At 45.1% G+C, this 15,846-nt stretch overlaps 1 protein-coding gene across 1 annotated transcript in view; it reads left to right on the forward strand.

Annotated features, from left to right (window-relative positions):
* The window catches only part of LOC103731132 (CUB and sushi domain-containing protein 1-like), a gene marked incomplete at its 3' end in the record, with an annotated part of 1,440,296 nt that extends 1,426,348 nt beyond the window's left edge, over window positions 1–13,948 (forward strand). Inside the window, exons 21-23 of the mRNA XM_017797230.1 lie at window positions 91–279; window positions 9,244–9,413; window positions 13,792–13,948. Of these exons, the coding sequence (XP_017652719.1) occupies window positions 91–279; window positions 9,244–9,413; window positions 13,792–13,948 (516 nt within the window). The remainder of the gene's footprint in view (window positions 1–90; window positions 280–9,243; window positions 9,414–13,791) is intronic.
* Between the last annotated feature and the right edge of the window lie 1,898 nt (window positions 13,949–15,846).

Genomic DNA, 15,846 nt, shown 5'->3' on the forward strand with positions numbered 1-15,846 from the left:
GTTTTTGCTGTTGGGGTTTTCTATGTCCTTTCTAACTTCTGTTGCTTGCTTCCCAGGTCACACATACTCAACCTGTTTCTTTATTCTCAGAATATGATTTGGAGCCCTGTGATGACCCCGGAGTCCCCGCCTTCAGCCGTAGAATCGGGTTCCAGTTCGGTGTGGGTGACACGCTGGCATTTTCCTGCTTCCCAGGATACCGCCTAGAAGGTGCAACCAAGCTAACCTGCCTGGGTGGGGGCCGCCGAGTGTGGAGTGCACCTCTGCCAAGGTGTGTGGGTAGGTGGCCACAAGCTTTCATTTCATTCATCCATGGGGCAGGGTGGTTGGTCAGGAGGCAGAGTGAGGCCTGGGTGAGAGGGCCAGAGGCTGGCACTGGAGCAGCCAGCGATGAGGATCTGCCTGACCTGTGGAACCTGACTTAACTCATCTGCAAAGTGTATCTGTCAGCTCTAAGGTTCTGTGAGGGCAGATCAGAGTATGTGTCCGGTGTCTCTGAAGGGAAAAACGCATGTGTGTCATGTAAAGGATTTGGGAAATAATAAAAGGGAAATGTAGATGCCACGCCCCAGAAAGGCAAGCTCTACTGTCGTGCCCCACGGCCCATGATGGCGCGGGTTGTGCGCATGCAGCTCTCTTGTAAGCTGGAACTCTGCAACCCATCGGTGAGGTAGCATCACCAATGACCAGAGTGCTCTGGTGTTCGGGGAAGGCAGGCCGTTCCTCTGTTCCACAGACACACAGCTGTTCTCATTTTGGTGCAGCAAGGAGGCCCTTGGCCCTCGCTGGTGGACGCGCTCTGGTTCAGGAAGGTGACGCTGAGCCCTTACAGGACACTGTGCTTCTCTGAGAATCTGGCAGAGAAGAGTGACCATCACAGCCTGGCTTCACAACACCTCCTGTGCAGCCCAAGGCCTTCCTTTAGCCCCGGCCCTCGCTGCTCAGCCAGGAGCCCAGGCGCAGGTCTGCTTACAACAGTTATTTTAATTTAAACAGCAAATCAAAAAACGTAAGAGATTAGCAGTGCTTCCCCCAAGACTTCCTTGTCCACAGGGAGTGGGCAATGGGTCACTCCAACCCCAGCTCACAACCAGGGGCAGGTAAGGAAGCCCTGCAAGTGACTGAATGCCTGTAGAAAATTCTGGAAGGTTAGTCCAACATGGCTGGGTGTCTCCATAGCTCTGCCTCTTTTCTGCTCTTGGTGCTACTTAGGAAAGCAGTGGGGTCCATAGGTCAGCGCTGGCTTCCTGGTTTTCTAGGAGCCATAGAGTGTCAATGTCTCACTCACTGTGGACAAGATTAAGTCAGAAGTGCCACCTTCCCTTCCAGGTTCTCATCATGAGACCTGAGAACCAAACGCAAAGGTCACAGACTGCCTCTCGCTGATTCTGTTTATGGCCTGAGGAATTTCCAGAACTTGCTGACACCTGTCCTCCATGTTCAGAATTCTTGAAAGTGACAGTTTAATATTACTGAAAGACTCGTCTGATAAAATCAAGCACCTCCCCAGATGGTCCTCAGTTCTAGAGGGGCTGGCAGGCTTTTGTGAGCCCAGCTTATCTTCCTTAGGTATCATTACTGTTTTCCTCCATAGCCAGGTGCTTACACTGCTGTTTTCAATATTAAATACTGTTACTTCCTCACTGGAAGCAGGAAGTGCTACGAGTTTTGCTTATGACGTGTTTCTTTTGTCACCGTTCGTGAAGGAAGCTGGGCAGTGCCAGTTCTATCCTAGGCACAAGAGGACTAGGACAGAGAGTCTCTGCACGAGATCCCAGAGTTCATGGAATTACAAGGCAGGAATTGTCTGCCCCTGGGACTGATCTGACAGCCCTGGGAAGCAAACAGCAATCTGTGAAGCCACGTCCCTCCATCCCTGCCAGGCATTGCCCTCCATCGTGATTGACACACCTTTGCCTGAACTGAGAGAGGCTTTCAGTGCTCAGTGCTCTGTTCTTACTCCTGGCCTGTCTTCCCACCCCATGAGGAAGGCTTGCCCTGCCATGTCAGATTGGCTCTTTCTGTTCTCTCCCCTCTGAAGGCTCTTACATACCCTGGATTCACCATCAGCTCTTCCCTGGCAGCTGCCGTGGACCACAAGCCTCTTCGGATGCATCATTACGCCTTGGTCCCACAGCTCCTGCCCCGTGGTACTCTTACCCCAGGAGCTAACTCTTCATCAGATGGACGTGAAGGACATCCTTAGAAGCCGTTCCTTTGATCCAGAAACTTTGATCCAAGAATAGTCTCTGTTCTTTCCCTTAAAAGTATGAAAGTAAAAGTGGTGGGTCCCTGGCCAGAAGTTAGAGTTCCACCCCAGTGACTGTAGGCTGAATATTTCCACCAGACACATACTAAATAGAGCATGGTGAAGGAATCTTTGAAATGATTAGATGTAAGAGGCATACCCTTACTTTAAAAGCTGCGTCCACCTCCACTTTCTGGACAAGAGGCCGGTTTCTGTATCAGTAAAACGCATGAGTGTGATTCCCAAATGTTCGGTGGGGACATGAATGACTCAGACAGGCACAACAAGCAAAGTATTCTGCCTGGATTTTCACTTACTTCAATTTTCTTTTAACATTAAATTAAAAAATTATTCTACTTATTTTTTTTAGACATCTTCAGCCCAGGAGTCTGTAATTCTATATATTTCATTAACTCTTGGTTTACAACTTTTTAAAAGATTTAGTCTTCCTATTTTTTATTTATGTGTGCCTCTGTGTGTATATGTTCATAGTCACATGGTTACCTTTGGAGGCCAGGAAAGCGTGTCCAAAACCCTGGAGTGGGAGATACAGGCAGCTGTGAGCTATACAACATGGGTGCTGGAAACTGAACTGTGGTCCTCTGCAAGAGCAGTAAGAACCCTTAACTGCTGAGACATCTGTCCAGCCCCTTGCTTGACAGTTTCTATATTAAATTATTTTAAAATTTTATTTACTTATTTATTTGTATGAGTGTATGGCCTGCATGTATGCAAGTGAACCCATGTCATGCAATGACTGCGGAGGTCAGAAGAGGGCATCAGATCCCCCAGAACCAAAGTTATGGATGGTTGTTAGCTGCCATACGGGTTCTGGGAATCACACCCGGGTCCTCTGCAAGAGCAGCCAGTGTTCTTAATTGCTGAACCATCACTCTAGCCCCAGTTGTCTGTGTTTTAATGCAAACTGAAAGTTAAAGTTTTGACTGATTCTTTCTCTTTTTAAAGATTTCATTTTATTTATCATTCTTATTTTATGTGTATGAGTGCATTGCCTGCGTGTGTGTGATTATACCGTGTTCTGTACTGCATGTGGCATCAGAAGAGGTCATCCACTCCCCTGGAGCTGGAGTTGCAGACTGTTGCTTGCATCTCAGCTCTCACATACTCCCTCTGTTCTGGGCAATAGTGGGCACCTAAATACAGGGTTTCCTCAGGGCAGAAGAAAAGGAGATTTTCTTTTTTTCTTGCTCTGTTTCTTGACCTGTTTTCTACTTTTATGCTCTAGGTTCTGCTTTGGAAGCCCAAGTCTATGTAAATTAAGGTGAATTAATAGTATTATCCATTTCACACAGTCTCACGGGCCCATTAGTAATTTCCACAAAATTTCGATAATTGCAGCTATGCTTTCTTCCATTGGTCACATCCCCAAATCTCAGTGACACTGAAGCCTTCCTGTATCACAGGAGCTGAACAAGATCCTGAGGCATTAGAGCTGAGTTCAGTGCACGCATCAAACAGGCAGAACTGCAGGTTGTATTTTGTATGTCCAAATAAGTAGTAAATTAGCATCTCTACAAAGTAACCTTCTTAATATTTACTATTTGTTAATTCATAATCGCGCGTGGTTATTGTGTGGGCGTTGGGCTTCCAGCCTGCTTTGGGGCACTGTGAGTCTGTGGGTGTTAATGCCCAAACTTGCAGGTAGGATCTGCTGCAGCAGCCCTGCTCCCTCCAAAAAGGACACTTGGCTTCACAAGGTGAACTATCAGGAGAATCAGCTGACCCTCTCCCATTACACTTAATTTGATTTTAATTAGTTTAGTTCCATTGTGAAACTCTCAATAACTCACTTTCAATTATAATTTAGGTAGACTCTATAAAAAAGCAAGCAATTTGTAGTAAGGAATATTATATTCAACACTTTAGGGTAATATTAAATGGGTTATTGAAAGAACTTTAAAAGACTTAAAAAGTGAACCATTTAATTGCTGTGGTAATGAAGGCTCACAGTGGATTCCTTGGACCAAGTTCACACAACATTTGACAGTGATCACTTAAATTTGGTAATTTTCTGAGTACTGGCTTTTCAACGTGCGTGTCTTGTTTCCTGTGGTGACCCCACTACCCCTGGGTGTCAATGACCCTCAACAGGCTTCTCCATGTTTCAGTTTTCATTTGGATGTTGTGTTGTGTCCAATTTTTTGCATTCTGATAGACTTAATTTGATAACAAAACTCATGAGATTTGCGACCCAACTACCCCTGGGTGTCAATGACTCTCAACAGGCTTCTCCACGTTTCAGTTTTCATTTGGATGTTGTGTTGTGTCCAATTTTTTTGCATTCTGATAGACTTAATTTGATAACAAAACTCATGAGATTTGCTTCTCCAAATATATGCCAATGCTCTCCTCCCCTGATCCCCTCAAGGGAGCCTGTAGACATCTTCCTGCTGCAGAACCCCTTCTGCTCTTCCTTTCTGCAGCGGCAGGTTGACTTGGGTCACAGCCAAACAGCCCCATCAGTAGTTTCCTATCTGCAAATAGAACTAACAGTCACAGCAATAAGGTAGATAATGTTCATACTGACACAGGCTGTGGGAGCTCTATGGAGGCTCTGCGCCCCTACCTTGGTGACTGACCATGTTAGTTCACAAATATGCTTCCGTTTCCTCATCTGTAGGAAGAATTTAGTGTTGTTATCGACCTGAGGAGTTATGCTTATCTAATAATATATCCAAAATATATTTCTTTACCTGACACGTAAGCCAATATGAAAATAAGTGTCTGCATTTAAATGGGAAATTTATACTACGTATTTGTCCTATTGTTTCAATATATAATTTTTATTGAATTTTTGTGCATTTCATATGAAACATCTTAATCACATTTCAACCCCCGCTCCTTGGTGTCCCCACTGGATTTCATGTGCTTTGTTGTACATGCTGAGGTCTATCATGTCAAGTTTGTGTGCCCAGAGGTCCTTTGGTGTAAGTTCATCCACTAGAGCCTCATCAGCCTATCTATCATCACTTCCTTAAAGAGGACCAACTCTTCCTCAGCCAGCAGTGATCAGCTGCCAACAGCTCCTCAGCCGAGGTTGGGGCCTGCTGCCCGTTTCCCCAGTTCTATGATGGGTTTTGTCTGATCGCGTTTTCATGGGTCTTGTGCGTGCTGTCACCACGACTGTAAGTTCATAACCTGGAAAACTCCGTTTCCTTGTGGTCATCCACCACCCCTGGCTTTTACCATCTTTCTTCCCCTTCTTCCGCAATGGTCCCTGAGCCATGGGTGGGTGAGGCTTAACACAGGACTCCTCTCCTGGGACATGCAGTCTCCAGGCTCTTATTCTCTACGCTTTGGCCGGTTGTGGCCTTCTGTGTACATCGCCCTCTGTTGCAGGAGGAAACTTACTTTGCTGATGAAAGTTGAGTAACACATTGTTCTCTCTACCCCTGTTCCACTATGTTCCATGACACTTAGGTGTAGATCTTCCATTGTAGATATACCACTTAGGGTTGGACATCTCACAGGCACTTATTCTCTGTGTGTGACCAGTTGTGAAACTCCGTAATAGTCACCGTTTCAAAAAGGAGCTTTTTTGATAACTGGTGAGAGATATACTTGACTGTAAATATAAGGATCCATATTTACCATACAGTAAGAAATTAAGTTTGTCTAGGAATGTGTCAGATGTAGGGTTTTCTCTAGGATCTATGACCTCTCCAGCCGTATATATTTGGCTAAGTTTGCAGTATCACACACGAGTTCCCTTCCAATTATGTAGCTGCTGATTATTCCCAAGATAAAAGTGCCACGACTGCATCAATATAGTTTGCTGTGCTGGTCGTTGTTGTGGTTATTAGGATTAAAAGCTGCAGTTGGACAACTGATTGATTTTCTCCCTTAGCAGTTTGCATAGTATCCTCTAAAACTATGAGAGCTAGTCTTCAGAGAGGAGGCCTCCAGGTCAGTTCCAGCTCCATTGCTCCAAGTCCTGTGTCCAATGGTGGCCTGCCTTTGGAAATAGGGTCTTACCTTCAAGTTCTGGGAAGCCATCAAGCACTGTGGCAAGTTTCGAAGCTTCAAAGGTTTTCCTGTAATGTGGAATGTGAGTCAGTTCCCTCTTCACCACCTTGGCATTGTCCATTACGGTCTTAAGATACAGGTATTTTCATTTAGACTATTTTTCATTTTCAAGCATCCTTCTGTCTAGGGCACACTCTGACTGATGTCCCTCCACAGCTTCATGAAACTCATGGTCTGTCCAGTCACATCTGTTTCTTAGTCTCTGTGTTCGCCTGAGGTGATGCTTTGTCCAGCATTTTCTGTCCACATAAACAGCCTGAACCTGTAGCTGTGTCCTCTCTCTATCTGTCCACATAAACAGCCTGAACCTGTAGCCGTGTCCTCCCTCTATCCCCCTGGTCCATTCTTCCAGTGGTTTTGGCGAGGTGACCCTGGGAGGGGAGAACATTGTGAGACTCCCTGGATGCTGCAGGGAGCAACAGTGTCAGGTCCTTAGAATAGCCTCTTGTTGCAGACTTTGCATAGGATGAGGCAGAAACCTCAAGTGCTCAAAGCCAGTGAGAACTGAAACAAGGTGACTCTTCAAAACTTGAAGAAGCAAGTACTGAGGCATGGCCCACACTGCTCCATCAGAGGCAGCCCCAGCTCTACGTGTTGGCTTCAGTCTACACTGAGGCACGGCCCACACTGCTCCATCAGAGGCAGTTGACTTCTGCCTGTTGATTTGAGTCTTTACCATAAGTGAGTTCAGTGATGGGCACAGGGGATAGTGACTGAGAAGTTCCTCCTGTATCTGGGATAACAGGAAATAGCATCTCAGCTCTCCACTGAGCAGGAAGTAAGATGTGGTGGAGGGCTCAGAGGCCAGCTGGCTGAGTCAGTCTTATCTCTCTATCAGCTGGAACGAAACTGTCTCCAGAGTGTTGGCAGTTACAAGCCGACAAAACACTGTCTACACAGCACTAGTGATTATAGGTGAGCAGTTAAACTGTGTGGTTGTCATTTTGACATAGTTCAGTCTTGCACTGAATCACCTCCATCAGTTACACACATACTTAGAACATTGTCCCCAAATCTAAGTGCAATAAAGACTTAAAATTGCCCCTTTTAACTAAATTCCACATTCTTCCGGTTTATAGAAAATCTGTAATTAATGCATGTCAGTTGTACAGCCGTGGGAAAGGCCCTTGGCTATAAGTTACCCTTTGCCTAGCTTCCTTACCTACCCATGAGGTTATTTAACTTCACATGGGACCATCGTGTTAGTCAGCCTATGTACAGAACTCAGAGAACTGTGTGGCATGAGAGCCTGTCACAGGGTCACATCCCCACCTATGACAGGTCACGTCTACTAAGCGTCAACGCCTCTGAGTCTGGCAAATTCTCTCATTGTGAAGTTTGTCATGGACAAGAAAATAAAAACCAAACAAAACAAGAAAACTAATTTTTTAAGTCAACCTTGTAGTGTGGAGGGTGTGGGGACCAGGGAACTCATCATGCTCTCCATTAGAACAAGGAACAAAGTTTCTTCATAATCCAGTCCCAGTGGCTGGTGATATGGGTGCCTGTAAGCCCAGAGACAGCACTGTCCATGTAGAAATGGTGTGTGTGTGTGTGCCTATGTGTGAGTGTTTGTGTGTGTGTGTGTGTATATGTGTGTCTGTGTGTGTATGTGTGCCTGTGTGTGTATCTGTGTGTCTGTGTGTGTATGAGTGTCTGTGTGTCTCTGTGTGTGTGTGTGTGTCTGTATGTGTCTCGGTGTGTGTGTCTGTGTGTCTGTGTGTGTCTGTGTGTATCTGTGTGTCTATGTATGTCTCGGTGTGTGTGTCTGTGTGTCTGTGTGTGTCTCGGTGGGTGTGTCTGTGTGTCTGTGTGTGGCTCGGTGTGTGTCTGTGTATGTCTCGGTGGGTGTGTCTGTGTGTCTGTGTGTGGCTCGGTGTGTGTCTGTGTATGTCTCGGTGGGTGTGTCTGTGTGTCTGTGTGTGGCTCGGTGTGTGTCTGTGTATGTCTCGGTGGGTGTGTCTGTGTGTCTGTGTGTGGCTCGGTGTGTGTCTGTGTATGTCTCGGTGGGTGTGTCTGTGTGTCTGTGTGTGGCTCGGTGTGTGTCTGTGTATGTCTCGGTGTGTGTGTCTGTGTGCCTGTGTGTGTCTCGGTGTGTGTGTCTGTGTGTCTGTCTGTGTGTGTCTGTGTGTCTGTCTGTGTGTGTCTGTGTGTCTGTGTATGTCTCGGTGTGTGTCTGTGTGTTCATCATGTTCACGTCTCTGTGTGCAGTAACTTTGCTCTTTCGTCACCACTCTTCCCACAGAGTTCTAGAGTTGACTCTCTTAGCTGAAATCCACCCTCACAGATGACACGTGCTGTGACTTTGGTGGCTCCCTCTGGGCTATCGGACAGTAAGGCGGCCTTCACTGTCACCTTTTCATGCACACTTGGTGCATTTGGTCGGTAACCCTTTTCTTTCCCAAGCAAAAGTTTGAGAAATCTATTGCCCACCATTGATGGCTCTTTCCATCCCCAGGTGGAATGTGTGTTCGGCGCTGTGCCCTGGGAGGTCACTCCGTGGCTTCGTCCATCCTTAGACTCCCCATAAATATACCTTGTTTGATACAACAAAAACTAAGTACAGGAAAATCATATGAACATAGCGGTGAACTAGGCACTAGGACTTGTCCTCGGCTGTGGTGAGGGAGAAGGGATGTGCGGCAAGGTGACTGCTTGATGATGGGCCCAGGGTGCTTGGAGCATGCTGTTTTTCTAGAACTCTCATCTGGCAGCAGGCAGTTTTTGTAAGAGTCATGCTGTGAAATAATAAAATTCTGAAAATGGGTAAATGGATCTGCTTCCTGTCCAGTTTTAAGAGAATAAAAATATCACTAGTCTACTCTAGAAAGCATACATGAGGAGCAGGCGCATTGACAGAGGTGGGTGGTCATTCTGATGGAGTTAGTAGTTAATTTAATCACTAGTCCTGCTTCTGAATCCTCTTTTCTAATCCTCATTTATTTTAGCTGAGTGTGGAGCCAGTGTCAAAGGAAATGAAGGAACATTACTGTCTCCAAATTTCCCGTCTAATTATGACAGTAACCACGAGTGTATCTATAAAATAGAAACGGAAGCTGGCAAGGGGATCCATCTCAGAGCACGGAGCTTTCAGCTCTTTGAAGGAGACACTCTGAAGGTAAAAGACCCTGTAAACTCTGTCCCTGCCCGTCAGCCGTCTGCCTGCCATCCACGTAGTGCCCTGCTTCATCTCTCATCTGTTTGGTGTTTGTCTGTGTTTCTGTATGTGTTTGTCTGTACATAGTCTATCTTCTGTGTACCATCTAACTGTCTGTCTGTCTGTCTGTCTATCATCTATCATCTATCAATCTATCATCTACTATCGATCATCATCTATGTATCATCTATCTCTCTACCATCTTTCTATGTGTCTGTGTCTGTGTATCAATATGTATTCTATCTCACTGTTTGTACCTGTGTCTGTGTTCATCATCTATGTATTATCTGTCTGTCTGTCTACCTACCTATATATCCATGAATCATTTCTATTCATATTTATCTACGTATCTCTCAACTCTCATCTACCTATCTAATCTATCATCTCTGTCATGTATTTATATTCATCATATCTTCTATTATCAATCCACTCATCTACCTGCCTGCCTATTTACATAGATACATATTAATATACCTTTATTTACATATTTCGTAGTCCTGTTTATCAGTGGAGACATTGTGAGGTTTTGCCACTTGATAGAATCTGCATAAACTTGGAAATCACTTTCTCTATCACCCCAAATCTACATTGACAAGTCATGGATCTTGGGCAGATACTTGACTTCCTGGTTTGTTGAGAACCTTCCAGGACTCTGGCCCTCCTGGATGTTTTGGCACCGAGTGGTATGACGTTGTGGATGTTTCCAGTATTATGTGCACTACATAATACCAAGTTTTATAACTTACAGAGCCCTCTCCCAATCTTTTCCCTAGTTGTTTTTTTCATCAAGCAGTCTTAGAATGGGAAGAACCTGGGGGAGTGATGGAAGGAAGCCCAGCCACTGTCCACACACGCAGGATGAGATGGCGTCTCAGCAGACACAGCACGCTGGGGACGAGGTCCTGCCTGAGTGATTACAGCACAGCTCCAGTGGAAGCATATTTAATTTTAAGGCTTTTCATAAGGCTCCCTCATCACCTGTAACTGTTTCAAGAAATCAGGGGCCTTCTGGGACCTAGGGCAGGATAGACATGGATAGACTCAATCCCAAGACACTGTAAGAGAAGGCTTTGAACAAAATGGCCATAAGGACATAAGCCAGGCAATCTACCACCTGCTCCTTCTGGAAAGAAGGGAGCACTTTGCCAGGTCATCAAGTTGATCTGTGTCATCCGCGCACTGCTTTGACGCGCACTGCTTTGATGCCCTCCTGTCCTTCCCTAGGTTCCAGGGTTTTTACTCACAGCTACACGTCCCCATGCAAGGGAACCTCTTAGATGCTTCAACTCACATTAAGCTCTGTGGCTGTGCAACAAGCCCCTCGGAGAAAGCGGCAGCCTTCTCACTGGTATACCTTCCCCAGGGCTCCACTCACCTCATGAGAAGCTCTGCAGGGGCCGAGAGACATGATAACCAGCCTTATTCTGCCCGTGCACAGCACGGGCGTGTTTTCTGTGTCACACTTATCTGAACGGCTTTGATCTCCTTAGTCCTGCGCGTTAATTGTCGTTTAAAAGTGCGCGCTGACAGCTTTAGGACTATAACGAGGATGGTTTTCAGTCAGACAACTAGCGTCCTACTAAACTAAACACTAGGGCATAAGTAGGAACCTCATCAATTCTGATATAACCACTAATTTAGAAGTTGGTATACCTTTAAAACAGGCTTCAGGTAACAACTATATTCTAATGTGAGTGTGTGATTAGAAACACAGCATCAAATATGTGAACATTGAAGGAATGGGAGGAAGGACATGTCCATTTTTGAAACTTGTTAATTAAAGAAAGTAAAAAGAAAATTTGCTTACTGCATTCCATTGCAGGAAAATTGTCTGTCATTTAAAATACCTAAGCATTTTTCTCACATTTTGTTGAATTTGCTAATAAATACACCAGTGTTAAATAATCAGTTTCAAGTTAAATTATCTTAATTAGCCACACATGCTGTTCAGACTGGCCCTTCCCATATCCTGTGAATCAGTGATGAGGACTGAGATTTTATTCACAAATCAGGCAGGCGCTTAAACACGAACAACAGAGAAGAAATTCCTTCTTCTAAAAGTGCTGTGGAAGGAAGAGTCCTGGGAAGAGCAGGTCACTCTGAAGGAGCTCTGAGCACAGCTCTGGAAGCCGGCAGACGTTTCCTGAGAACTCCACACTTGTCTTCCTGAGTTCCTTGTAGTGTGTCCAACCCGATCCAAGGATCCTTGGGGTCTATAGCACCAGTTACATGAGAAGATCTGAGGAATATTCTCTGTCAGATCTCTACCACACTATGTGGAGCAGGAGGCCTCAGGAGGCTTTTCCTAAGAACTTCAAGGCACCTTGAGTCTAGATGCTGGTGGCCGAGGCGCTCCAGGCAAGAGACACTGAGAACAAGCTTAGCCCATGTCTGCCCCGCAGCCACCAGAACCCAAGTCTCTGACTTACACTATTGTCAGACTGTCCTGTGTGAGCAATGGAAAACTTGAGTCCACGTCTTCACATCTGAAGTTGGCCAGTGCCAGGATCTCTCTGGGGGTCAATGGAGAGCTTGTTTTCTGCGTGTTCACCAGCAGTACCTATCACAGGGACAGAACTAAGTGCTGGCAACCTGGGTAGAGCCATCGCTCTGAAATGGTGGGACTCCACACGAGCTTTTCCTGCTTGGTAGTGTACACAGGAGCCATCGGGAGTGAGCTACTGAGGGCAGTGAAGGAGCCCATCCAGCCCTGCACAGATGCTGGTCCAACACCAAGCAGTGGCTCCCTCATGTGTCCCTGGTTTCTACCCCATATTTCTCTTTGCATGTCCATGATAGAAAATCTTGGACTAGGAAGGGGCCGAGAGCTTTCTGGAGGGACCTGGACATTTTCTTTTGGACATAAAACCCATTGTTATTTTGGATGCCAGAACTCTCGTTATATCTAATGGGGCTACATTTTAAAGCGATGGTTATTTCTAAAACAATAGCCTGTGACAATGCTTTTCAGTAAGGAAATGAAATCATATCTGAATCTGCTATTTAAGAATTTGCATATTTAATTGCAACGAGATAAAATAATTGTTAGTCATTTTCTGAAATTTTTATTAGTAAATTTAGGTGTACAAAAGTCTTTTGAACAATATGTGCTTATGCGTTGATAGAAGAGAGATGCAGGGCCAACCAAAGTTCATCTCTGGGAGGAGGGACGGCAGTGACTGATGACTGATGAAGGTGTGGAAGTCTCTGATGACCTTAGTCTGTTGGCATCAAGAAACACAGTGCTCCTCAGTACTCTGGAATAGATTTTTAGACCTACTTCAAAGAAGCCGTCATCCTGGTGGTTTTCCTCTTTGGGTGAGGGACACAAAGAAGTCAGCTGGTCCCGTGAAGCGAGCCAGCAGCCCTGGAGTTTGGGAGCCCATCCTCATTTCTACCAGAACATCAAGATGGCTTCTCGCTATCAAGAGGAAGCTCTGTGGGCTGGGGTACGTCATGGTGTCCTGCAATTGTCCGACACAGTCCACGTCCAGGGTATCCCTGTGTGGCCTGACTCCCCAGAGGTGAGAACTCACACATCAACCATGCCTTGTCCCAAACACCTGTTCTGAGCCAAGCTCTGGGTGCTCTACAAATACATTGCTCATCTTCATGGCGCTCTGCAATAACAGGACATATGAAGCATTTCAGCAAGCTGTGCATCTCCCTGCCATTGCTGTGTGACGAGATACTTTTATCACAACACATGCACATGCCGGAACCACAGATGTGATGAGTCCTCATTGCTACATTTGAGGGCATTCAGACAGAGGAGCGAGGAGACCAGGGTGCTGATGGTTCACCCACCACCTGTGCACGGGATGATGAGGGAAATGATAGAGTGGATAGTAGAACCCAGAAGTGCACAGACAAATGGTATTTAATTTTAAATAAATGAAAACTGCCTATCCTAGCAATGAATGGGAAATTCTCAGAACAGAAATGAAATCCAGAACCTTTTGTCTGCAGTGTTAATGACAAAGGTATAATGGAAAAAATAGATCATCTGAGTTATCCATCTTGTCTTTGTAAATTAAGTTTTGGGAGTTTTATTTAAAGCCCCTTCTTTAAAGTTTTGCAAATGAAAACTGCCTATCCTAGCAATGAATGGGAAATTCTCAGGACAGAAATGAAACCCAGAACCTTTTGTCTGCGGTGTTAATGACAAAGGTATAATGGAAAAAAATTGATCATCTGAGTTATCCATCTTGTCTTTGTAAATTAAGTTTTGGGAGTTTTATTTGAAGCCCCTTCTTTAAAGTTTTGAAGGGCTTGTTAAATTTGGGGCCATAACATCACACTTATGGAATAGGGGACTCACTCTCTGTACCTCCACTAGGTTTACGATGGGAAGGATAGCTCCTCAAGGTCACTGGGAGTCTTCACAAAAAAGGAATTGATGGGGCTGGTGCTGAACAGCACCTCCAACCACCTGCGGCTGGAGTTCAACACCAACGGGTCGGACACTGCCCAAGGCTTCCAGCTCACCTACACCAGTGAGTAGCCTGGCGGACCGCCTGCTTGAGCTCTGCTGTTTGCTTAGGACACACCTGCTGTGTATGCTTACACTGAATTTATGTGGTGGGTTATTTTGCTGTCTTCACACTGCGCTCTGAGTTGAAGGTTTTATTAACCCCGTTGTCAATGAGCCAGTAGTTTAAACAGTTTGACAGTGGCTGTAGTTTTATATCAATCTATCTACAAGGAGCCCTACTTTATTTTTAACATTATTTTTAAAATTTTGTGTGCATGAGTGTATTGCCTGCGTGTATGTAAGTGCACCCATGTCGTACAATGCCCATGGAGGTCAGAAGAAGGCATCAGATCCCCTGTAACTGGAGTTAAAGACAGTTGTTAGCTGCCCTGTGGGTGCTGGGAATTGAACCCAGGTCAACCCAGTGCTCTTAACTGCTGAACCATGTCTCTGGCCCCAGGATTTCCCTGAAAGGGAAACATCTTATGACATTTAGAGATGTGATGTGTGAAAATAGACTGTGGTATAGGGCAACCTGTCAGAAACTCATAGACATGTACATGAAAGACTTAGGAGATATTTGATGTAATTACGAGTAGTCTTTCAATAACTAGTATCTAGTTCACGTACAGAACATGTATATGTATGTTCTTTCTAAAAAACTTTCATTGAATTTTGCAATTTTCACAATTATAATTTGATGGTATTTAGATCTCGTCCCCTACCCCACGGGCAAACCTTACTGAATGCCATGAAGAATGGCCACAGTCAATGAAGGGATGAAGTGTGGTCCTGAATGGAATGTGTCAATCAATAGCGTCAAGATGACAGTCCTTCCCAAATTAATAAGTGAACTCAAAATAATTTCAATAAAAATCTATGTGATAAGCTCCCTAGGTTGTGTTGGGATTTCTTACCTCCTCATGTCTGTGCTGGGATTTGTCTGGTTTGAGCTTGCATGGGACTTGTGCACATTGTCACCATTGCTGTGAGTTCCTGACTTGGGAGACAGAATTTTGATCCAGGTATCCTACTCAGGGATAAGCACTCTGCAGACTCTTGTTCTCTGCACATTGGCCAGTTGTGAGTTTCTCTGTTAATCACCATCTGCTACATAATGAAACTTCTCAGGTGAGAGTTGAGAGATACATTAGTCTACGGGCATAACAATAAATCATTCAGAGTCAGTTTGATACAATAACTATTTAGTACAAAACTTGTATTGGGATCTGCCCTATATTCTGTGGTCAGTCTAGCCATATGTTTCTAGAGGCCTGCTACATAATGAAACTTCTCAGGTGAGAGTTGAGAGATGCATTAGTCTACGGGTATAACAATAAATCATTCGGAGTCAGTTTGACACAATAACTATTTAGTACAAAACTCGTATTGGGATCTGCCCTATATTCTGTGGTCAGTCTAGCCATATGTTTCTAGATGTCATATCAATGTCACGGATGGGCTCCATTCTGTGAAGTGGAGTTCCAATCACATTAGAGAGTGTTCTTTTACTCACATAATATTCATGCCACCATTGCCTCAGTGGGCGTATCTTGCCAGGCCAGTTGTTGTAGTTCACAGGATTCACAGGACGGGCTCCATCCTATGAAGTGAAGTTCCAATCAAATTAGAGTGTTTTTCCACTCACATAATGTTCATGCACCATTGCCTCAGTGGGCATATCTTGCCAGGCCAGTTGTTGTAGGTCACAGGATTCACAGGTGGGTAAATTGATTGTTTTTTCCTTCCAGTAGTGTGCATAGCACCTTCCAGCACCATGACCACTCGCCAGTAGAGATGAAGTTCAAAGTCAGCGCCAGCTTGATTTCTCCTTGTTTGTTTTACAGCGCCTGTATGCAGTATCTTCAGCCATAATGTCTTACCACTGAGTTCTTGTGGGTAGCCAAGAGCAGCGGCAAA

The sequence above is a fragment of the Nannospalax galili genome, unplaced genomic scaffold (assembly GCF_000622305.1).
Source record: "Nannospalax galili isolate Female #2095 unplaced genomic scaffold, S.galili_v1.0 scaffold1234, whole genome shotgun sequence".
Lineage (NCBI taxonomy): Eukaryota > Metazoa > Chordata > Mammalia > Rodentia > Spalacidae > Nannospalax > Nannospalax galili.